General features: G+C 32.9%; 1 protein-coding gene across 1 annotated transcript; it reads left to right on the plus strand.

Annotated features, from left to right (window-relative positions):
* Positions 1–266: 266 nt before the first annotated feature.
* On the plus strand, positions 267–17,949 carry LOC133819480 (bidirectional sugar transporter SWEET17-like). The gene is made up of 6 exons (XM_062252745.1): positions 267–419; positions 530–566; positions 694–904; positions 2,419–2,580; positions 5,422–5,541; positions 17,584–17,949. Exons 1-6 carry the CDS (start codon positions 386–388, stop codon positions 17,752–17,754), a joined length of 735 nt encoding a protein of 244 aa, XP_062108729.1. The 5' UTR covers positions 267–385; the 3' UTR covers positions 17,755–17,949.
* The last annotated feature ends 7,168 nt before the right edge of the window (positions 17,950–25,117 follow it).

Consider the following 25,117-nt stretch of genomic DNA (forward strand, 5'->3'; position numbering starts at 1 on the left):
TTAATAGTGTTAGTTATATAATTTGTCAAAAAAAAAAAAATAGTGCTGGTATATAGTACATCTTAAAATGTTTAACACTTCATGATAAGATAAATATATCGGTGTATTTTATGTCTCACATATTTTATTTTATTAAATTGTAACGCATAAGGTAATGAACACTAAGTAGTACTTCATATAACAATTTCCCCAAAAATAATAATGATCATAAAAAAAAATAGAATAAGCTTTTATGACCACTTTATAGCCAATATGGTGACCACACATACTTTATATTTTATATAAGAAGAAAAAACTACTTTATTTATGCTCTTTTAACAAAAATCTGTCTACCACTTCCAATTAGTCTCACCTGCTCCCCCAAACACATCCCTCTCTGATAAACATGGAAGGTTTGAGTTTCTCTGTTGGAGTCATAGGTAACAGATCTCACTATCTATAACAATATAATATATATATATATATATATATATGTATATGCTGCTGATTTTTCTAATGAGAGCTAGTTTTTTTCTTTTCTAATTTGCAGGGAACATTATTTCAGTGCTTATGTTTCTTTCTCCGGCGTAAGTTCTATATTATATATAAACTCAAGTCATGGTATATGGCATATGGTATATATATATATATATATATAGATCGATGCATACAATAATTTCATTATTATATGTTTATATATGTGTGTATATGCAGAAAAACATTTTGGAGAATTGTAAAAAATGGTTCGACAGAAGACTTTGAGAGCCTTCCATACATTTGCACACTGCTAAACTCATCGTTGTGGACTTACTACGGTTTGACCAAGCCAGGAGAAGTGCTTGTGGCCACTGTCAATGGTTTTGGGATCCTTGTGGAGATCATCTACGTTTTCTTGTTTCTTCTTTATGCTCAGCCAAAGATGAGGGTATTAATGTAATTTACACACACATGCATATACAGTAAAAACTAGATCATTTGTATTATTTTGTCATGGGAAATTTTATTATTGTACCATAACAAAATTACCCTACCCACTATATGCATGTCCATTAGATTTTAGTATTTTCCTTAGTTCCAGAAATACTCTTATCATTTATTTCCCACTTTTTCTCTCTACTCTCTCGAACTCTCTTTATTCTCTCTCTCACTCTCTCGGTCCCGAAACCAAAATCTCCAAAATCTCTCACTCTCCTTTGACATTCACTGTCGAATCTAACCACGACCACACATCAGTGGCAAGAAATCTCGACCGGAGTAGGCAGGTAGGCGAGAAAACCCAAGAGACCGACGAAACAATCCTGAAATAGAAAAAGGTGAGGGATTTACTTGTTTATTCTGCAATAAATTGTTTGGGCTTGGTTTATTTGTTAATTTTTTGTTCATAGGATAGACCGAGGCTGGGGAATGAAGAAATCTGAGTTTTTTTTTTTTTTGAGATTTTTGTTCACCTCGATAGAAATCGATATGCCTCGATAGTATATAATGTTAGGTTCTGGGTTTGATTGTGCCTCGATAGGTCTCGACAGGCCTCGATAAAATTAGGCATACTCTGATTTTTGCATCTGCCTCGATATAGTTAGATATATTCTGATTTTGCATTGTCTCGATAGACCTTGATAGGCCTCGATAACCCATACAAAATCATAAAATACATAATTCTATCGAGACCTATCAAGGTCTATCGAGACCTATCGAGGTCTAACGAGGCTCCTCGATAGGCCTCGATAGCCCATGAAAAATCATAAAATACCTAATTCTATCGAGGCAATGCAAAATCAGAATATATCTAAATCTATCGAGACCTATGCAAAAATCAGAGTATGCATAATTCTATCGAGACCTGTCGATGCCTATCAAGGCACAATCAAACCCAGAACCTAACATATACTATCGAGGTCTATCGAGGCTTATCGATTTCTATCAAGGTGAATAAAAATCTCGAAAAAAAACCCAGATTTCTTCATTCCCCAGCCCCGATCTATCTTATGAACAAAAGATTAACAAATAAACCAGGCACATACAATTTATTGTATAATAAACAAGTAAATCCCTCACATTTTTCTATTTTGGGGTTGTTTCGTCGATCTCATGGGTTTTCTCGCCTACCCGCTTACTCCAGTCGAGATTTCTTGCCAATGATGTGCGGTCGTGGTCGTGTAAGACAATGCCCACAGATTCCACAGTGGATGCGAAATGAGAGTGAGGAATTTTGGTTTCGAGACCGAGAAAGTGAGGGAGATAATAGAGAGAGTCTAAGAGAGTGGAGAGAGAAAGTGGGAAACAAATAATAAAAGTATTTTTGGAACTAAGGAAAATACTAGAATCAAATTGACAAATATATAGTGGAAAGAGTATTTTTATTATGGTACCCTGTTTAATACATCAATAGTCAAAATTCCCTATTGTTATTATAAATAATATGTATGTGTTCGTTTCCAGGCAAAGACAGGCATTTTGGTGGGACTTTTGGATGTGGGTTTTTTTGGGGTGGCAATTTTAGTAACTCGGTTAGCTTTGGAAGGAGATGCACGTATTAATGCAATAGGACTTTTGGGTGCTGGCCTTAATATCATCATGTATGGATCACCTCTTGCTGCCATGGTATGATTTTATTAATTTAACTCTTTTTTTTATTGATAATTTATACATATAATGGTATATAAAGCATTGCTTTTTATAGTGCATGTCTAATATCATCATATCTTAATTTACGCTTCTGTTTTGAATTAAAATATTTGAGACATAATATTAAATTACATTAATTACGATATATCATATAAAATAGTGTTAGAGATCATTCGTACCCCTTAGTCTTAGTAATATGCTGGTATATATAATTAAGAAGCTCCAATAATACATCAAATCCATGTCTTAAATAAGCATTTATTTTATCCCTCCCCTTAAGACTTTTCCAAGAGGAATGGGTCAGAATACGTAAATGTATACTTTACTTCTGATCATTATCAATTATTTGCTTTCTGTGTATTTTTTTTAACATTAATTACCTTTTGAACAAGTTCAATATCTTAATGATTTATTGTAAAATTATGGTTAGGTTAAATATTCATTTGGTCTCTTATTTATTGAAATACACATTTAATATTTTATTTTTATAATTTACTATCTGTTTGAAATTCGTACCAGTTTGACATTTTTTGTAGAAATCTGATCAACCCAAATTTTAAATATGAGAATATTGCACCTCTTTTTAATAATTTATTAAATTTTCTATTGTGTTTGTTATTTTAAAATGATTTAAAAATATTTTTTGAATTAATAATAAACAAAAAAAAATGTTTTTATAAATCAACCAATTAAAAGTAAAAAAAATGAAAAACTAAATCTAACCCCTAAACTTAAACTCAAAAATTAAAACAACACCTTAAGCTTAAGAGCTAAATTCAAACAAAATAGTTTAATTGCAACTTAAAAAAATTATTAGGTTTTTAGTTTACTTTACTTAATTTCAAAATATTGGTTTAGTTTTTAAAAAAAAAAACTTTTATTTTGGAATTAAAAATGTTTATGTTTATTTAATTAATTAAAATAGTTTTATCAATTATTTTTATTTTAAAATTAGTTTATATTATTTTTTATTAAAAAATTATTTTTAATTGCTTTTTTATTGATTAATTTATAAAATATATTTTTTGTTTTATTAATTGAAAATCTATTTTTAAATCATTTTAAAATAACTAAAACAAAAAAAGACCAAATAAATCATTGAAATGATAGGCAAAAATGTCATATTTGAAATTTGGATAGACTAGATTCCAGCGGAAGATGCCAAATGAGTACAAATTGTAAATAAATAGTACAAAATAATCATTATTATATACATAAGATATCAAGTGTATATTTCCATAAAACACACGTTATCAAACAAATCACTATTTACCCTTATTATTAATTATTTTCAAAAAGTTATCCCCTGTAGTATAAATGATTTTTTTGTCTTTATTATATGGATTTAAGTGGTCATCGTATAACAATATTTAAACTCGTTGACGTTTTGATAAAGTACAAGGTATCAAGCTAGTATTGTTCAAGTGGGAAAAAAGAATTGTAGGTTTTATTCTTCTTCAGTTATAGAAATTCATAAATAATAAAATTTATCGGATAATCCAAAAATTCGATGGATCGACCTGTTTTAATTTTATTGTTGTAGTGTTTTTTTTAATCGTTAAAAACAAATTAATATATGTGTAGGTTTAATGTTAGCTTATTATACAGTAATTAACACTTTTTATGAAAATTAAATATAATAAATAATTCGGATTCGATTATTGATTAATTAAAATCTCTATATATAAAAAATGTGTAGTTAATTATTTTTCTTGATTTTAACAGTTTTTTTTTAATTTAAAAAATTATTATAAATATTTAACTAAATATACTTTTAAAACTAATTAAAAATAAATATTTATTAATTATATTAATGTAAATTTAAATTCAAATTTAAATTTAAATGTTATATTAATATAAATTCAAATATTATAAAATATTATTATAATGATTTTTAATACAAAACTAGATATTTAATAATTATATTAATATAAATTTAAATATTATAAAATATCATTATAACAATAATATTTAACATAATCTTAATTTTTATTAAAAAAATATCATTTATACTTAATTTTTTTTAATATAACTTATATAAATATATATATATATTCATATGGAATAATAATAAATATTATAAATATATTATATATAAGTGTGTCGTGTGTCTGTGTATATAAATAATACAACTGTATAATTACATAAGAAATCATAATAAAATTTATTTTCTATAAAAATAAACAAAGTCATTATCCAATCATTAATGTGTAATTTGAATAATATCATGAATATTTTGTATAGTTTTTTATCTAAAAAATTATCATATTATTTATATATATATTTTAAAAATCATAAACAATATTTTAGTTTAATTTTTCTTTTAATATATTTATGTTATTTTTTATATATATTATTTTTATTTATTTATTTATTTAAAATTTATATGATAATTATATAAATTTAATAAAACTAATTAATAAATTTTATAAATAAACTAACCAAACATCCATTTCAACTTATGTTTGAATCTAGTATATATAAAAATATGTATGGACGAAAGAAATAGTAGAATTTAAAGAAAAAAACGTTATAGGTGCATGGCCTCCACTCAGTCACTTACCCCTTGTGACTATGCTCCACACAGTATAAATAAATAAATAAATATTGGTCCCCTTTAACAGCATGAATATATCTGGATGCTTTTTTTTTTTATATATATATTGCAACTTAGGTTTTTCTCAAATCAACAATATAATATATTTGATTGAACAAATATATAAATGAGTATATTCTTATGAAGACATATATAATTGAGTTTTAATTAATATATATATAATTTGATGATGATGTTGATGATTAATTAATTACATGCAGAAAACTGTGGTGACGAGGAAGAGCGTGGAGTACATGCCATTCCTTTTATCATTTTTTCAATTTCTCAATGGTGGAATTTGGACTTTATATGCTATTCTTGTACAAGATTATTTCCTCATGGTAAGTTATTATTATCATTATCATCAATTAATTGCTACTTGCCTTGACAATATTCACCATATTGATAGGGGAAAATAATTTAGTCCAAAAATAGAGCTGTTTAGTATTGAATCAACTCATCCACATACAGACATATGTATAATTTCGTTTCCACTAGTCTTTATATTTGTTTTATGATTTATTTTTTATTTGTCAATTTAACTTAATTTTTTGATATATGATATCTGATATTTGTTTAGTGTCTTTTTCTAAGAGTGACAAATTTGATTTATATGATTTATTTCTCTTTATGTGAATTAATTTAGCTTTAATTTTAATGTTTATTTGGTTGTCATTTGTTTCTATTTTAGAATAAATTAACATCTTTGGTCTTAAAGTTTCAGTCTCAAATTAAAAGGGAACACGAAATAAAGGTTGTCTGATTCGATGAGATGGAGCAACTCATTGATAATATATAGGGTTAGAATACAAAAGGTCTGGACAGGTGTCCTATGGTAGTACAAAATAACAAATAAAAAAAAAGAATAGAGCCTATATATTACATACAGACGCACGGTAGATAATATACATTATCCATTTGGATTATCTTGGTTATTACCCCCTTCAACTGAACGGGGCAGGTAACCGAGTGAGCTTGCTATGCAGAGTTTGGAAAGCAGTGGAAGGAAAAGGCTTGGTCATAATATCAACAAGTTGCTCATGAGAAGGAATGAAGACAACATGCAGTTGGCCTTTGACAACCTGATCACAGATGAAATGATAATCAATCTCTACATGTTTGGTGTGGGCATGAAGCACGAGGTTAGCAGCAAGGTGGGTGGCACTAATGTTGTCACACAACAAAACAGGAGGAGTAGTAAAACGAATCCGCTGGTCGGACAAGAGTTGTTCAATCCAAAAGAGTTCAACAACACTATTAGCTAAGATACGATATTCAGACTCGGTGCTAGACTGAGAGACCACATTTTGTTTGTGAGAGGATCAAGAGACAAGATTGGGACCCAGGAAGCAACAAAACCCGTTGGTACTTTTATGATCATCCGGGCATCTAGCCCAATCGACATCGGTGTAAAAGTGAAGTGTAAGTTTAGCGGTTGGCTAGAAGGTGATGTCGTGAGTGATGGTATGCTTCAAGTAATGTAAGATACGTTTCACAAGCTGCCAGTGAGAAGTGGTGCGATTGTGGAGGAACTGGCACACTTTGTTGACAGAGAAACAAAAAATCAGGCCAAGTGAGTGTGCAATATTGAAGGGAACCAATGATGCTTCGATACTCAGATGGATCATCAAGAAGAGAGCCATCCAAGGCTGAGGAGAGGCAATCGATGACATAGGAGTAGCAACAAGTTTCCAATCATACATAGAAGCTCTGTGTAACAAGTTAGTAATATACTTTTCTTGACACGAAAGTGAAGAGTAGCAGTGACTTGAATACCAAGAAAATAGGATAGTGGGCCAAGGTCCTTAAGAACAAAAGAACCATTCAGCCGAGAGATAAAAATATTGACATGAGTAGAGTCAGAGTCGGTGATGATAATATCCTCCACATACACTAAGAGAAAAATCTGAAGAGCACCACGATGAAGATAAAACTTGGAAATATCACATTGAGAGCTCCCATTGCAGCGAACAAGAACTAAGTTTGGTGTACTAGACACGAGGGCTTTGTTTGAGACCATACAGAGCCTTATGAAGCTTACAAACATGAGTGGGGTTGATAGGAGAAAAGAACCCCGGGGTTGGTCCATATACACATCTTCGGTGAGGTCGCCATTCAAGAAAGCATTATGAACATCAAGTTGTTTAAGAACCCATCACTAACTAAAGGCTAGAGTAAGAATCGCGCAAACAGTAGTGGGCTCCACAACTGGACTGAATGTTTCAAAATAATCAAGACCTTGAGATTAGTGAAAACCTTTGGCGATAAGACGAGCCTTGTACTATTCAAGAGTTCCATCAGGTTTAAGCTTGACATGGTACACCCATTTACAACCCACGGGAGAGCATGTAGGAGGCCTTAGAACAAGGGACCAAGTGTGATTTTGAAGGAGAGCATCATATTTAGTGGACATCGCATGTTGTCATGACTATGCTTAATAGCTTAAGCAAAGGAGCGAAGTTCAGCTAGAGAACCTGACGGGACAACTGCCAAATAGGTCTTAGGCTTGAAGATACCAGCCTTGGATCGAGTGACCATCTAATGAGTGTTTATGGGAGCAACAGTAGGCGACTGAGATGAACCTGAAAAAATAGCACTAATATCTAAAGGAATATCAGAAACTGATGCAACATGTTGAGTGTTTTGAGGAGAGAAGGAAGAAGGAGAGGTCAAGAGAGAGAGAGAGAGAGAGAGAGAGAGAGAGAGGGAGACGTGGAGGAAGGCGGAGAAGGAGGGGGAGGAGAGGAAGAGGATGGATGGCATGAAGAAGGAACCAGAGGAGGGGAAAAGGGAGGAGGGAAGGGGAGGACATCTTCAGTAGGGCAGGGAGGGGAAGGACTATAAGAAAGAATGGAATGTAAAGGAAAGGTTGACTCATTAAAGACGATATGGAGAGAGAGATTAAGGTGATTCGTGGCCACATGAAAGTATTGGTATCCCTTATGATGTGAACTAAACCCAAGATCGACACATTCAACAGAACAAAACTGTAATTTGTGACGATTGTATGGGTGAAGGAATGAGAAACACGCACACCCAAACACACGAAGAGAGGAGTAGGAAGCAGGATTGGTATAAAGACACTCATAAGGTAATTTTTAGTGAAGTATAGGGGTAGGGAGGCGATTGATAAGGTAGACAAATTTTTGGAAAGCATATGGCCAGAAGCAAAGGAGGACTTGGGATTGAGCTAAGAGGGCAAGACCTTTTTCAACAACATCCCGATTTTTGCATTCAACGCGATCGTTTTGTTCAGGTGTATATAGGCAAGAAAGTCTATGATGACTACCCTGTTGATCAAGAAAAGCCTCAATAAAAAGATATTCCCCACCCCAATTTGTTTGGAGGGTTTTGATTTTAGAAGAAAATTGAGTTTCAAGCACATTTTCAAACTTTAGAAAGAAAAAATGGCATCTTTAGTAGGTAAAAGGTAAATCCAAGTAAAGCAAGTATTATCATCAATGAACACCAGAAAATAACGAACACCTGTAGGGGAAAGGCCCCATAAGTCAGAGTGTACAAGCTCAAATGGTACAGATGCTCGAGAAGTAGAAAGAGAAAAAGGGAGCTTGTGGATCTTGGCCATTCGACAAGCATTACAATAATGAAAAGTGGACTGAGTAAAAATATTACAAGATTGTATAACATGCTTGACTACATCAAAAGAAGGGTCTGAGACGGTAATGCCAGAGTTGGAGCAGATCAAGATGAGCTAGAAAGGCATGAGCAGGGGTGGCGGTAGACGAAGAAAAATGAGCAAATGATAAGGAAGCAAGTTTGTAAATACCATTTTCAAGACAACCGTGGAGGAGGATGCACTTTGAAACCTGACCCTTCACAGGGAAATAAGTAGGGAAAAATTCAACAAAAGCATAGTTGTCAGAACATAATTTTGTAATAGAGACAAGTTGTTTAGGAGGAAATCAAGGCAAAAACTAGGAGGAAAGTTGGGGGCAAAAGGATGTAAGATTGGTGCAGTGATAACAATTCAGGGCAATCTGGCTTGGCTTCCCATAGATATGGTATTGGGTTTGGAGTAAGAGAGGCTTTTGTGTCGAGGAGACCAAGGGGATGGAAACTGGGGTTTACTAAGGAGACTCGAAGAAGGATTATACCGAAAAAGGGTTTGTGGTTGTGGGGAAGAATGCATGGGAGAATAAGGAGGTTTGGGAGGAGACTAGGGGAATGGAGGTCGAGAATCAAACAGTTGAGAAAGATTAGCCTAAGAAAATTTAAGTTGTTGGGAGGCCAATCGAGAGTTGATAGTCACAGGTGATGAGGAGGTTGTTGACTTCTTCAAGAGTGGGTTTATCGAGTCTAGTGGTGATGGAGGTGACAAAGCTATCACACTCCTCCCCTAGACCTTCAAGAGTGTAAGTAAGCTAGTCCTTGTAAGACAAAGGCTCACTAAGAGCCGAATACTTATCCAAAACTTCCTTAAGTTTGCTAAGATACTCAGAGATAGAGATACCCAATTTTTTGATAGTTTGGAGGCTAAGAATGGTAGCCATGGAGGTAGACTCATAGATCTGGTAGAGGGTGATCCAGATGTCTTGAGCAGTGGAGTACTGCATGATTTTATCCATCATGGTCGGAGTGAGGGAGGAGTAGACTCATCACATGACAAGGTGATTCTGACGCTCCCAAGCAATAAAAAGAGGGTCGACTTGAGTCTAAGCAACATCAAGATATTTTGCGGGGATGGGCGAGGAAATTTCAAGAAAATCCTCCAAGTCGTTGGCGATCAGACATTCAGGTATTGATTTAGCCAGATAAGCAAGTTTGTTTCATCAAGTTTGATAGAAAGAGGTTACGTGAAAGAGGGAATTGTGCTGGTAGAAAAGGAGGGGAGACTTTGTGATTGATGAAAGAGAAGGTAGTAGTAGAGGGGGAGGCAGATGGAGGTGGTGGTGGGGCAAAAGAAACGTCAAGTGGGGTTGTCATATTTGGCAGAGGTCGTACGACTCTGATACCATAAAAGGGAACACGAAATAAAGGTTGTCTGGATGGAAACTAGCTCAAAATGAGATGAAGCAATTCATTAATAATATATAGGATTAGAATACAAAAGGTTTGAACAAGTGTCCTAAGGTAAATGGTAGATGCAAAATAACAAACCAAAGAAAAGAATAGAGCCTATATACTACATACAAATGCACAATAGATCATATACACTATCCATTTGGATATCTTGGTTATTACAAATCAATCATGTCCCACTTATTTTCAAAGATTTACATGTATTAATGTTAATATATATAATAAACAACTAATACATAAATAATTAAAGGATAATAATTTTAAATAAGATGATATGTCATTTCATATAATAAGTGAAAGAAAATATTAAGGTATACATATACATATTTATTTTAGGTCATAATAAGATTCTCCTCTCCCTTATTTTGGGTTTACACTATTGCCATGGATTTAGAAAACTACTGACATTATCGCGATCCAAACAATATAATATATATATATATATTGTAAGTATAAGGTTTGATAAAGGGGTGAAAGTTTAAATTGTAGAAAAAGGTATTTGAGAATTTTTTTTTTTTTTGCTTGAACGTTCATTGAATTAAATAGAAGCAATGGCAACTACAATAGCGGGTTCCTCCCTTTGGCTTACAAAATTAGCTAGATTATCAATTCTAGCTTTGGTGGCGAAACTATTAGCTAGCCTATTAACTAATATTGCAACTAGCAAACATTTCAATCAAATTATAAACTTTAAGAAAGAAAGCCCAAATCTTGTACACATGTGGTCGAGTGCAATTTGTTAAGGCTTGGACTGCTAACATACAGTTAGAGAAAACATGGATATTATCCCAACCGAAAGAGAGTGCATTTTCCAATAATCGCTCTCTCTCAGCTTCCAATAACTAGGAGTGGGGGTTGGGTAAAACATGCAGATTTCTATCTCAAAACTAATTGATGAAGGGGTGAGTAACTCGTGGTCTTATATATGTGGGTTGATATCCTCACATATATTTGACGTGGGATACTCTAATAGTAAGGTCTTGTTATTATAAAACCAACATGCTTAGTTGCAGGTTTGGATGCACACCACGCAAGAAATTGGCGAGGCATGCTCCCTCGTGCATGTTCCCTTTAACCATTTTAAACCATGTACATGCTCTCATCCTCGTATATTCTTCGTCGAGGTGGGGCAAGAAATACCAATTGTCGGGATCCGCACAAGTACCTATTTATGTAAAAAAAAATTAACATTTTAAATATAAAAAGATGAAACACATATTAAATTTTTATATAATGTTTATAATTCAAAATACTATATATATTAAGCCAAATAAAATTTAAAATTATTGAAAAATTACTAATATATTATAAAAACGAATAAAGCAACTATAAAATAAATAAATAAAAATTAATAGGGCCTTGTCAGTCCAGGAAATCTTAGTAGGGATTGGATTTTAAAAAATGTAATTCAAATGCTTCTTAATATGGTTAAAATAAATAAAATATTAATAATTATGCAAAGATACAATCCATATAACTCAAAGGAGATATCAAAAGATGAATAGAGACAAAGAAGGGTTGGTTATATTGCAAAAGAGAGAGCAAAAATGTTCTATTACAAGAATGAGCCAAGCCCTTTTATAAGGCAAAAGATAATAAAATAGCATTAAAAAGTAAGAGACTAAAATACCCTTAAAATAATAACTCTGATCCCTTCCCCCCTCAAACTTATGATTCGGCAAGAATAAGCATTGAGAGTTTTCTTACTAGAAAATGAAAACGAGAAATAAAATGTGACTTAGTAAATAAGTCAACAATCTATAAAGAAGAAGGGACAAAAGGCAAAGTGATAGTGTCAAGCTTCCTATGGTGACGGGTAAAGTGACAGTCAACCTCGATGTGCTTGGTGCACTCATGAAAAACTAAGTTGTGAGCAATCTGAATGGCGCCTTGATTGTCACAATACATAGGAATGGGTTGAGAATGACATACACCCATATCTGCAAGCAACTATCTTAACCAAACAATTATCTGGTAGTAGATGACATAGCACGATACTCTGCTTCAGTGGAAGACTGGGAGACAACAATTTGTTTCTTACTTTTCCAATAAATAAGATAATCACCCAAAAAGATCATGATCAGCATCAGAGTATCCACACAACTCTAAGGAAGAGGTGGAGGAAAATGAAAGGCTTTAAAAGATAGTACCCCGAAGATATCTAAAAATGTGAAGTATAGCTGCCTAGTGAATAGTAATAGGAGAGGCAACAAATTGACTAACAATGTGAACAACATATGCAATGTCAGGTCGAGTGATAGTTAGGTAACCCAAATTGCCAATAATAGTGTGATACAAAGTAGGATTTTGCAAGTGAGTGCCATCAGAAGGAGAATATTTTACATTGATATCAGGAATAGCAATTACTTTTGTATCTGTAAGACGAGCACGCTCAATGATGTTAGTAGTGTATATTTTGACTGAGAAAGAATAAAACATTTAGGAGAGAAAGCAACTTCAATACACAGAAAATACCGAAGAGAACCCAAATCCTTCATCTCAAACCAAGAAGCTAATTTGGACTTTAACGCTACAATTCCATCAAAATCATCACCGGTAATGATCATATCATCAACATATAAGGAAAGACGGTACAATTAACAAATAGAGTTGAGTCATGATCACTAGAGCGGAACCCAAGAGAAGCAATAACATTGGAGAACTTCTCAAACCATACTCGAGGAGCATGTTTGAGACTATAAAGAGCTTTCTTAAGCTTACCAACTTCTCTGTGATTGCGAGAGACACTAGAAGGAGGAACCATATAGACCTCTTCATGTAAATAACCATTCAAGAAAGCATTATTAACATCCATCTAAGATATATTCCACTGACGAACAGATGCAACTGGTACAAGAGTACGACAGTAGTCATTTTTGCAAAAGGAGCAAAGTTTCCTAAAAATCCATTCTATACCGCTGAGAAAATCCCTTAGCCACAAATCTAGTTTTGCAGCCTTCAATAGACCTATTAGACTTGGTCTTGATTTTATAGACCCAACGAGAACCAATTATACATTTACTAGAAGGTAAATGTGCCAAATCCCAAGTATTTGTCTTTTGCAAAGTTGAAAGTTCCTCATTCATAGCATGCTGCCAAAGGGGGTGAATAACTGTCTCTTTATAGGATAAACGCTCAGAGAGACAAATAATAGACACTAAAAACAAAGTGAAAGGAGTATAATAAGATGAATAAACAAAATGTGGTAGTTTAGTAGACTTACGAGTGCGGTGAGGATAACGAGGAGGATCCAAAATATCAAAAGGATCTTGAAGAGTAGTTTGCAGAGGTGTATCAGAAATGTCATGATGCAAAGTACCACTAACAATAGCTGGAGACATGAAAGAGTAATAAAGAGGAAAAAATGACTTTAGGATTAGTAGAAGAATCAGACCTACAATTTGAGGAACTTGAGGATAAGAGGTACTTGTATGTTTAGAGAAATGATCAATGTGAATAAGATCTGATTTGGTCAAGTTGTGAGTAATGCTAGGAATAGAAAAGCAATGTATATGCTCAAGAAAAATAACATGAAGAGATAACATATAATTTTTGAAAAGTTGGATCAAAACAACAATATCAATTTTTACCTTCACCATAACCAAAAAGCACAGAAAGTGTAGAGCGTGATGACAATTTTGTATGCTTTACACCAAGACGAAGTACAAAGGACGTAGAACCAAAGACTCTAAAAAAAGAATAGTCAAGGATATGTCCATATAGTTTTTTGAAAGGAGACAAAATTGAAGTGATTGAAGATAGAATCTTATTAATAAGGTTGATTGCAGTAATAATTGCCTCCCCCAAAAACTGACTAGGAACGGAAGATGACAACAAAAGAGAACGAACAGTTTTAATAATGTGCTTATGCTTTCTTTCATCAACACCATTTTGTTCAGGGATATATGTACAAGCAATTTGGTACACAGATCCATCTAAAGCAAGCAAATCACAAAATTTATTTGAAGTGTATTCACCACTTTTATCATATCTAAAACATTTAATAACAATAACATGTTGAATTTTTAAATAAGCTAAAAAAACAATCATAAATATCATAGAAATAATAATGATGTTTCATAAGAAAAACCCAATAAAAATGAGTGTGATCATCAACAAATGAAACATAAAATCGAGACCCCCATTTTGTATCATTGGGAGAGGGTCTCCACACATCATAATGAACCAAGTCAAAAGGTACAATAAGTATTTTTATTTAAAGGTAAGACATAAAATTTTGCAAGTTTACACCACTACAATCAGAAATATTATGAACTTGAAAATTTCCAAAGGTTCCCGTAGAAGCTAAGAATCTTAAACAAGAAGATGAAACATGACCAAGGCGAGAGTGCCATATATAAAAACTAGACAATGAATGAGAGAAATGAAAGGAAGATAGATTAACACTAGGATCTGCAAGTGCTGGTAGTCTCAGCTCATCCAAAACATATAAACCCCATCGCCTATGGTTGGTCTCATTTAGCTTGTGAGACTATAGATCTTGCGCATGATAAGAAGTTGAAGAAAAAAACTAAGTAGTCAGAATCACACAATTGACCAACAGATACAAGGTTTAGTGAAAGCTTAAACATTGGTAAACATTAGGAAGTGATATATGAGGACTAACAACAGAACCAACACCTACTAATGGCATAGGAGTACCATCAGCAGTCATGACAGGAACAGATGATGCATGACACAAAGAAACAAAAGATTTCAAATGTGGAGACATGTGGTGCGAAGCTCCAAAGTCTAAAATTCATGTAGAGGAGGTCATACCTGAAATGCTAGTGGGGAGCTAACCTATCGAAAAAGAGGGAGACATGGCATGTGGCTACATGGTAAGAAACTTCTGAAACTGTTCTAAGAGAACAGGGAAGATAAGGCCCCAAAATAATGTGAGTCAAATGGAGGTACAATAAAAACAACATTAAATTACAGAGGAAGACATGGTCGTGATTGTGATTGGTTTCCAAAATACGATTGGCTGCCATAATGAGGTGGTTGATTACTGAAATAAGGAGGTCTAAACTAATGTCTCCATTATTGTGGTGCACGATTCACTAGTTTAGGACATTGAGTCTTCCAGTGGCTCTTTTGTTTGCAAAAGCTTCATTCATCAACCCCAATATTTGTGTAAGGTTTTATTCTCATGGTGAGTAAAAGGTCTAGGAGGATCTGCCAAAATGGGAGGACTGGGTACTGGGAGGATGTCTTTTCGTGCTTGATAATTAAGATGAATTTCATCTACCAACAGCTCACTGACTTCTAAATCAATTGAAGAAAGTGGAGTATGATGCAAAATAGAGTAATGAAGTCCCTCAAAGTCATCACAAAGTGTCTTTAAAAATTGAACCAATTGCCCCTCCTCTCTTCGAGCAATATAAGGTGCAAAAGCTCGTAGCTCTGCATATTCAGTAAGAGTCAATTGATCCCAAAGATCTATCATAACTGAATAGAACTCTTGAAAATACTGAAATCTTTCTGTTCAATAGCTCTAATATCTGATTCCAACTTATATTGCTTTGCAAAGTTAGACTGTATATACAGTCTAGCAAGATGATCACAAACTTCCTTTGATGTTTCATACTTAGATAATTGGGAACCTATTGAGTGTTCTACATAGTTGTTTATCCACGTGATAATTTTCAAATTATTCATTTCCCAATTTTCTAGCAAAGTTGCATAATCTGCTTTGTCATTTGTAGGTTTAACCACAATTCTAGGGACATAACCCTACATATTTTTCCCTTTCAATTTTCTTTCATCACAATTGTTCTAATAAGAATAAGTTTTTCCATCTAATAACCTCACGCTAATGGACTGAAGGGAATCGTGTCTATTACTAGCTATTTTAGAAACAAAACAAACTTCCAAATGCTAACTCAGACAAAAGTTCCCAAATTTCACAATATGACAAAACTCTAAAATTGCATAACAAACACAAATATCACATATCAGGTTGTTGCAATGGTGCTCCATAAACCTGCTATAATACCATGATAATTATGCAAAGATACAATCCATATAACTCAATAGGAAATATAAAAAATGAAGAGAGAAAAAGAGAGTTAGGGTATATTGCAAAATGGATAGCAAAAATGTTCTATTACAATAAATAATCAGCCAAGCCTTTATATGGCAAAAGATAATAAAATAACATTAATAATTAAAAGACTAAAATATCCTTAAAATAATAACTCTAACAAATATAATAAAATTATAAATTTAAATAAAAATGATTATTTTGCCCAATGATTTGAATATTGATCTTTGGGTTAATAGCTTTGATGTATTGCCAAATAAATCAATAGTTATGAGTAAGTAGTCTGAATTAATTTGTGTTTGATGAGGATTTTTAATAGCCCTAAAAAGAAGTATGTGATCTTGAATTTTTCAATGAAGCATATGAAGAACCAACTAAATAAGTTGTAGAGAGAAAATGAAACAATAGAAGTATTATTTGGAGAGCCAACTATTGATAGTATATTATTGTTCTTAATAATTTTGTATTGAAGTCGCACATTTTTTTTTTGTTGACCAATTTAATCATACACTAGACTAATTGAAAGAGCCAAGCAATGGCAAATAGCTTCAACTTTCTTAGCATTAATTTTCTTGTGCTATATATATTACTTTAAGTGCTATTGTGGTTTTAGCCCTGCTGCACATTAAATAATCCATTAACATAGTTATCCGAACTCAAAGGCAACTTCTTTGCATAAGCAGGTGAAGATGTATGAGAAATATAGTATATATTATATGTATGAGAATGATATGTGTACTAAAATATTACACTTAGTTTCAACCAATCACATTTTTTGTTAAAATAAATTTTATGTATAATATTCTGTATAAATTATATGTACACATATCATTACTCATTTTTTATAAGCTATTTTCCTATATCAATTTAGTTTTACTTTTGTTTGTTAGTTGTTATTAGTTTTGGTCTCTCTTTTTTCACTAATAATGCAAAAGGGTGTCTCATAATAATTTCTTTGGTATTATATTTATTTTAAGTTTAAGAGAGTGGGCTACAAATACTCATAATTTGATAGTTTATAAAATATAATAGAAACTTGAGAGTATTTATTAGTTCTATTATCCGTATTTTGATTTATCCTCTAGCTATGAAATTTGACATGCTCTTTCCAATTCCATAATCAGGGTAGCTAGCTAGTGATCAAAATTTGTACCCACATGACATCTTTCTTAACTACTCATAAACATAATATAACATTTGAGAAGGAACATAAGTTTTGTATAATCTAATTAAACTTTATTATTCTTAGTAATAATTTATATAATCTAATAATTTTGTGTGTTTAATTTAATTTTAGGTACCAAATGGAACTGGGTTCTTGCTTGGAATAGCACAGCTGGTACTATATGCAATATACAGAAATGCAAAACCATCCATAAATATAGATGTTGGATCAGATTCAGATGCACTTTTGGAACAAGGCTGGAAAACAGAAAACCTCATTACATCCTCTTCCACCTCCCACTAATATATATATATATATATATATATTAGGTATGTGTATGAGATTTTTATGAGAGAACTGCAACAAATACAATTAACTTGTTTGTTTATATTTTATTCGGGAAAAAAACAAATAAAGAAAGTTGCATTTAGATTAACACGATTTTGAGAATCACCTTATTTATTTATTTATTTATTACATATTGTGCTTGTTTGTTGCTGTTGTAAATTGTTTATATACATATTAAATCAAATAATACTTTTTTTATAAGAATATGATTTATGTATTATTATTACAACCTAAAAGCATAAAATTATTTAATATTTATATTAATGAAACAAAATCTTGAAAAAATAAATTATTTAGAAAGACAGTTTTTTATGTTGGGAAAAACTTTAATCTGTATTTAGCCTTAATTAATTCATGAGAATCAAACAATAGAATTAAAGATTAGCGGAAGCGTACCGGAGTCCATAGAATCGATTTTGAATGGTATGATCTTCCAATTTTTGCATCAATATTTCTTTCTGGAACCTCAGTTTCTTGATGATGGGGATTCAAGAATAAAGATACGATATATGAAGCGATGCAAAAATGGGGACCAACCTGTTTATTAATAACTGGAAAACAGTAATTAATATTTTAATTTACTATTTCTAATTTGGCCCCTCATCAAATCAGAAATTGTCTCAATGGTATCCACATATAAAAATCATGACAATCATACCCTTAAGTCATAAACTTTAATAAAAAATAGACCACATAAATTTAACTCATTTATATAATGACCCAACACACATTTTTATATATACAATTGTGACCCCAAATAAATAAATTTCTAACAATCTCCCACTGGGCCACATATGTATATATATAAATGTGTTAACCTTATTGAGCTCATAACTTTGTCATCATAACTGTAGGCATGTGCAATCTCGTCCATTAACTATATCAACATAGGATCAAAGCGATTTTCGTTGTATCAATCACAACTAAACCCATCAATGGTCACATATATCAACATAGCCAAATGACATAGATCAATCATGATAATGTGGTATGAAAATTACATGCATGGTGATCTATTCATGTCAATTTTCAATTGGTCCTACTTTACTTTATAGAGATCGAAACTTTAGCTTAATGTACAAAGTGAGATAAACTGAATAACATAATTTCTGATCAGAAAAATATCCAATTACACAAGTTTCATGAAACAAATAAAACACAAAGGATAATAACGACAAACTCCCACTGAATCTAGATATCCTGATACTCTAAAACACCCATACGAGCAGTGTGCTCATGAAAGACCTTGGGTGGAAAACCCTTAGTAAGGGGGTCTGCAATCATGGAGTTTGTACCTAAGTGTTCTATACAAATCTGTCCACTCTGTACCCTTTCTTTTACAACAAGGAACTTGATGTCAATATGTTTTGACTTTGTCGAGCTCCTGTTGTTGTTGGAATACAATACAGCTGACTTATTGTCACAATACAACTTAAGTGGTCTTTCAATTCCATCCACAATGCGCAGCCCGGTGACAAAGTTTCTCAGCCATATACCTTGGTTGGATGCCTCATAACATGCAACAAACTCTGTTGCCATGGTGGATGAAGCTATGAGTGTTTGTTTTGCACTCCTCCATGATATAGCTCCACCACCTAACAGATATATGTATCCCGAAGTGGATCTCCTACTATCTTGGCATCCAGCAAAGTCGGAGTCAGAATATCCAATGATCTCAAAGTGATCTGACCTCCTATATGTGAGCATGTAATCTCTTGTTCTCTTCAAATATCTCATAACCTTTTTGGCTGCTTTCCAGTGATCAATTCCTGGATTGCTTAAGTATCTGCCTAACACTCCAACAATGTACGCTATATCCGGACGCGTACAAACTTGAGCATACATTAGACTCCCAACAGCTGAAGCGTAGGGAATCTTTTGCATTTCTTGAATTTCAAGGCTTGCTTTAGGGCATTGCTTAAGACTAAATTTGTCTCCTTTAACGACAGGGGTATCACCTGGTCTACAATCTTGCATGCCAAACCTTTTGAGTACTTTATCGATATAGCTCTTTTGTGATAATCCAAGAATACCCCGAGAACGGTCTCGATGTATTTGAATTCCTAAAACAAAAGAGGCGTCACCAAGATCTTTCATCTCAAAATTTCTTGACAGAAATCTCTTGGTTTCGTGCAACATGCCTATATCATTTGTGGCAAGCAGTATGTCATCAACATACAAAACCAGGAAAACATGTTTACTCCCACTGAACTTGTGATACACACAATCATCAACAACATTCATCTCAAAACCAAACGAGAGAATCACTTGATGAAATTTGTGGTACCATTGACGGGAAGCTTGTTTGAGCCCATAAATGGATTTGGTCAATTTGCAAACCATCTTCTTTGGGTCTCCTGACACAAAGTTTTCAGGCTGCATCATATATATTGTTTCATCAATGTTTCCATTGAGAAATGTTGTTTTCACATCCATTTGATGAAGCTCTAAATCATAATGTGCAACAAGTGCCATGATTGTCCTAAAAGAGTCCTTTGATGAAACTGGAGAAAAGGTCTCCTTAAAGTCAATCCCTTCCTTTTGAGTATATCCTTTTGCTAAAAGACGAGCTTTATACCTTTCCACATTACCTTTTGAATCCCGTTTTGTCTTAAAAATCCATTTGCAACCAATCGGTTTCTTTCCTTCTGGTAATGGGACAAGCTCCCAAACTTTATTGTCTTGCATAGACTTATACTCTTCATTCATTGCTTCATTCCACTTTTAAGAGTTAGAACTTTTCATGGCCTGATGAAAGTTGATTGGATCATCTTCCATCATTCCAATGTCATCCTCATGTTCTTGAAGATACACTATGTATTCATCTGGATTAATAGTATTTCTTCTTTCTCTAGTGGATCGTCGCAAAGGCACTTGTTCTCGAGGTTGTTGAGTTTGTACCTCTGGGGTTTGATTGACTATGTTTGGTTGCTCTTGATCTAAAACTTGATCAATATCAGGATTGGAATCCTGAACATTGTCAAAAGCAACTAATGGAATAGAAATCAACTCATCTTCAAGAAGAGTGGTTGATTCTAAATCCTCCTAAAAAACAAAGTCCTTAACCGTATTTCTCCCCCCAAACTCAATATCCTCAAAAAACTTTGCAGCTCCCATTTCAAATATATTCCTTACTTTGGGATCATAAAACTTGAAACCCCTAGATCGCTCAGAATATCCAATAAAGTAGCTGCTCACAGTTTTGGGTTCCAGCTTCTTTTCATTTGGCCTATAAGGCCTAGCTTCAGCTGGACATCCCCAAACGTGAAAGTGCTTAAGACTAGGCTTTCGCCCCGTCCAAAGCTCATACGGTGTTTTTGCAGCTGCTTTAGTTGGTACCCTATTCAAAATGTAGGCTACTGTCTTAAGTGCCTCTCCCCAGAGTGATTCTGGTAAGGTTGAATGACTGATCATACTCCTTACCATATCTTTAAGAGTACGGTTTCGTCTTTCAGAAACACTATTCATGGTAGGAGATCCTAGCATAGTGTACTGTGGGACAATTCCACACTCCTCTAGATATCTGGCAAAAGGTCCTGGACGTTGTTCACCTGATCCGTCATATCTACCATAGTACTCACCACCACGGTCAGACCTGACTTGCTTTATTCTTTTGCTAAGTTGATTCTCAACTTCAACCTTAAAAGATTTGAACACGTCCAAGACTTGAGACTTTTCATGAAGTAGAAATAGGTACGCATATCTTGAGTAATCATCTATGAATGATACAAAATATTGTTGACCATTCCAAGAAGGTGTAGGAAATGGCCCACAAATGTCTGTATGTATCAACTCTAAGACGTCCATAGCTCTTTTCGCACCTAATTTCTTTGTTTTGGTCTGTTTGCCTTTGATGCATTCAATGCAAACATCAAAGTTTGAAAAATCAATTGAATCCAAGATTCCATCAGACACAAGTCGCTCAACTCTATTTCTAGAGATGTGACCTAACCGTTTGTGCCATAAGGAACTTGATTTTTCATTATCTATTTTACGCTTAGTACCTCGTGATTCCACATTTAAGGTTTCATTATAAGAAGCAACGGTGTCAAGCAAATATAAGTTGTCATAAACCATAAGAGAACCAGTTCCAACAGTATTTGAATTAATAGATAAACTAAAGCAGTTGTTTCCAAATGAACAACAATAACCTAATTTGTCCAAACAAGAAACAGAAACCAAATTTCGCCTAAATGACGGTACAACAAAAGTATCTATTAAGTCCAAATAGTAACCAGTACTTAACAACAACCTAAAATGCCATATTGCTTCCACATTCATCGACTTGCCGTCTCCCACATAAATGCTTCTTTCAGCATCACTTGGCTTTCGGTAACTCAGGCAACCCTGCATTGAAACACTGATGTTAGTAGTAGCACCGGAATCTAACCACTAAGTGTTTCTTGGTACTGAAGCTAAATTTACCTCAGAACAGACCAAAGTAAGAAATGTACCTTTCTTTGCACGCCATGCGTGATACTTGGTACAATTTTTCTTCTCATGTCCAGGCTTGTTACAAAAGAAACAACCATCTGAATCCTTCTGTTGTTTCTTTTGGGTTGGACCCTTAGCAGCTTCATTCTCAGATTTCCTTTTCTTGCCCTTATCTTTAGAGGTGCTTGCCAAATAAGCACTTTCAGTCTTTTCTTGCTTCAATCTTTCTTCCTCTTGAACACAAAATGAAATGAGCTCATTAAGAGCCCACTTCTCCCTTTGACAGTTGTAACTGACCTTGAATTGACTGAATTGTGGAGGAAGAGAGATAAGCACTAAATGCACAAGCAAGTCATCTGAAAGCTCAAGCTTTAGTGCCTTCAACTTTGAAGCAAGGTGAGACATTTCCATAATGTACTCCCTTATGTTTTCCTTGCCCTTAAACCTCATGGAAATAAGTTTCTTTAAAAGAGTACTTGTTTCCGCCTTATCGCTTTTTGCAAAGCGTTTCTCAATTTCAGCAAGGAAAGTTGTGGCATCGGTGACCTCCTCGGACACCGCACCCCTAAAAGCCTCAGGTATGCCGCGCTTGATGATCATAAAACTCATGCGGTTTGAACGGTCCCACTTCTCATAAATCCTCCTTTGCTCGGAGGTACTGGCATCCGTAAGAGAAGCAGGCCGATCCATCCTTAATGCAAGGTCAAGATCCCTGCAGCCAAGAACAATGAAAATGTTCTCCTTCCAGTCCTTAAAGTTATTACCATTAAGGACCGGCACCGAATTAAGGTTAGCAGATACAGAAGCAACAGCTGGAAAAGAACAATACAATGACATAAATTAACATGCTCATATAAAAAACCAAATAAAACAATAAATTCAAATAATGGTTAATCCCATCTCAAGATACCAAACACATCATTAATATCAAGTCTTTGGACAATAATATTATTTGAAAACGGTACTCTTGTTATAGCGATCAAACATTGACAATAAATTATGTCAAATAATATGCAATCTTTGGACGAACATATTATTCACACAAAAGTACCTTATAATTGTCACACATTTATCACCATATGTACGTATGAAACTCTATCAAATATTAACTTACCTTTGGGTCAGTTAATAAACACATGAATTACATACACACAATTATCTTAATATTGTTATTGAATTAATCTACACAAAAGAGATCACTTTGGTGATATTTTGTTTCAATTAATTTAACTAAATATTAGATATCCTTAATAAATTCTCAAATCAAAATTTGAATTAAATTGTTACTGTATTATTATTATATATTTAATAAAATAATAATAATAATGAAAACCCAATAATATATATATCCATATACAAAACAAAAGAAACTGTAGTTGGTATTTTGTTTTATTCTTTATATATATATATATATATTCATATAAAAAACAAAAAACAAAAACGTAATCTGTTTTGTAAAGAAAACAGAATAAAACATATATATATAAAAACAAAACAAAAAACTCTCCAATATAACTATAACGGAAGAGAATATAAGTTCTGCAATATAACTATAACGAAATCCATTCAAATTTAAAATGGCATAAGATGTTATATATATATTCAAAACTAATATCGCAGATGTTATATATCCATTCAAAAATAAAATCGCAGATGTTATATATCCATTCAAAGCAGAAGTTCATATTATATATATAATAATTGAATGAATTTTCTGCAATTATATTTCTCAAACATTCATCGCATAACATGATGGAAGATCAATACTACCATATATTCTCAAGAATTAATTCAGGGTTGCTCTGCTACCAAATGTTGGGAAAAACTTTAATCTGTATTTAGCCCTAATTAATTCATGAGAATCAAACAATAGAATTAAAGATTAGCGGAAGCGTACCGGAGTCCATAGAATCGATTTTGAATGGTATGATCTTCCAATTTTTGCATCAATATTTCTTTCTGGAACCTCAGTTTATTGATGATGGGGATTCAAGAATAAAGATACGATATATGAAGCGATGCAAAAATGGGGACCAACCTGTTTATTAATAACTGAAAAACAATAATTAATAATTTGTTTACTATTTCTAATTTGGCCCTTCATCAAATCAGAAATTGTCTCAATGGTATCCACATATAAAAATCATGACAATCATGCCCTTAAGTCATAAACTTTATTAAAAAATAGACCACATAAATTTGACTCATTTATATAATGACCCAAGACACATTTTTATATATACAATTGTGACCCCAAATAAATAAATTTCTAACATTTTATTCCCAGAAAAATATATTAGCATGTTTTGTTTATCTATAGAATTAAATTAGTATAACGAACCTAACTTACAATTGCAATATTCAAATACAATATTATGTATGACGAATTTAAATTAATTTTAAAATTACGACCATTTTAGTACAATTACAACAAAAATTGATATATTTGGTGACATATTCTATGAACAATAGTCATGATTTAATATTACTTTTATTTTTATTATATTACCCGTTAATAGAAAGTTATTTAAGTGGTTGCAAATAAACCATTTTGTTAAAATAATCATATTAATTTCACAAATGTTATTTTCTTAAATAATGAAATCATCAATTTTTTTATGTGAAAAGAATGTTTCCCTCTTGTTTAACTCTGACGTGCCAATTCCTTAGTTTCGTTTTTTTCTCATGTATTTTTCCTTAAAACAAAGAATAATGAAATTGTCGCCAAGCATTTAGAATTGTAGATATGGTATTATTTATTAATAGATACAATAATACTTATGAGGAGTCGTATCAAATTATCAACTATAACCAATTTCAAACCAACCACAAGAAACATGTAAGGGCCTATTTGGTATGCAGTAATTCAGAGACGGGAATGAAA

Source organism: Humulus lupulus, chromosome 2 (assembly GCF_963169125.1).
Source record: "Humulus lupulus chromosome 2, drHumLupu1.1, whole genome shotgun sequence".
Classification (NCBI taxonomy): domain Eukaryota; kingdom Viridiplantae; phylum Streptophyta; class Magnoliopsida; order Rosales; family Cannabaceae; genus Humulus; species Humulus lupulus.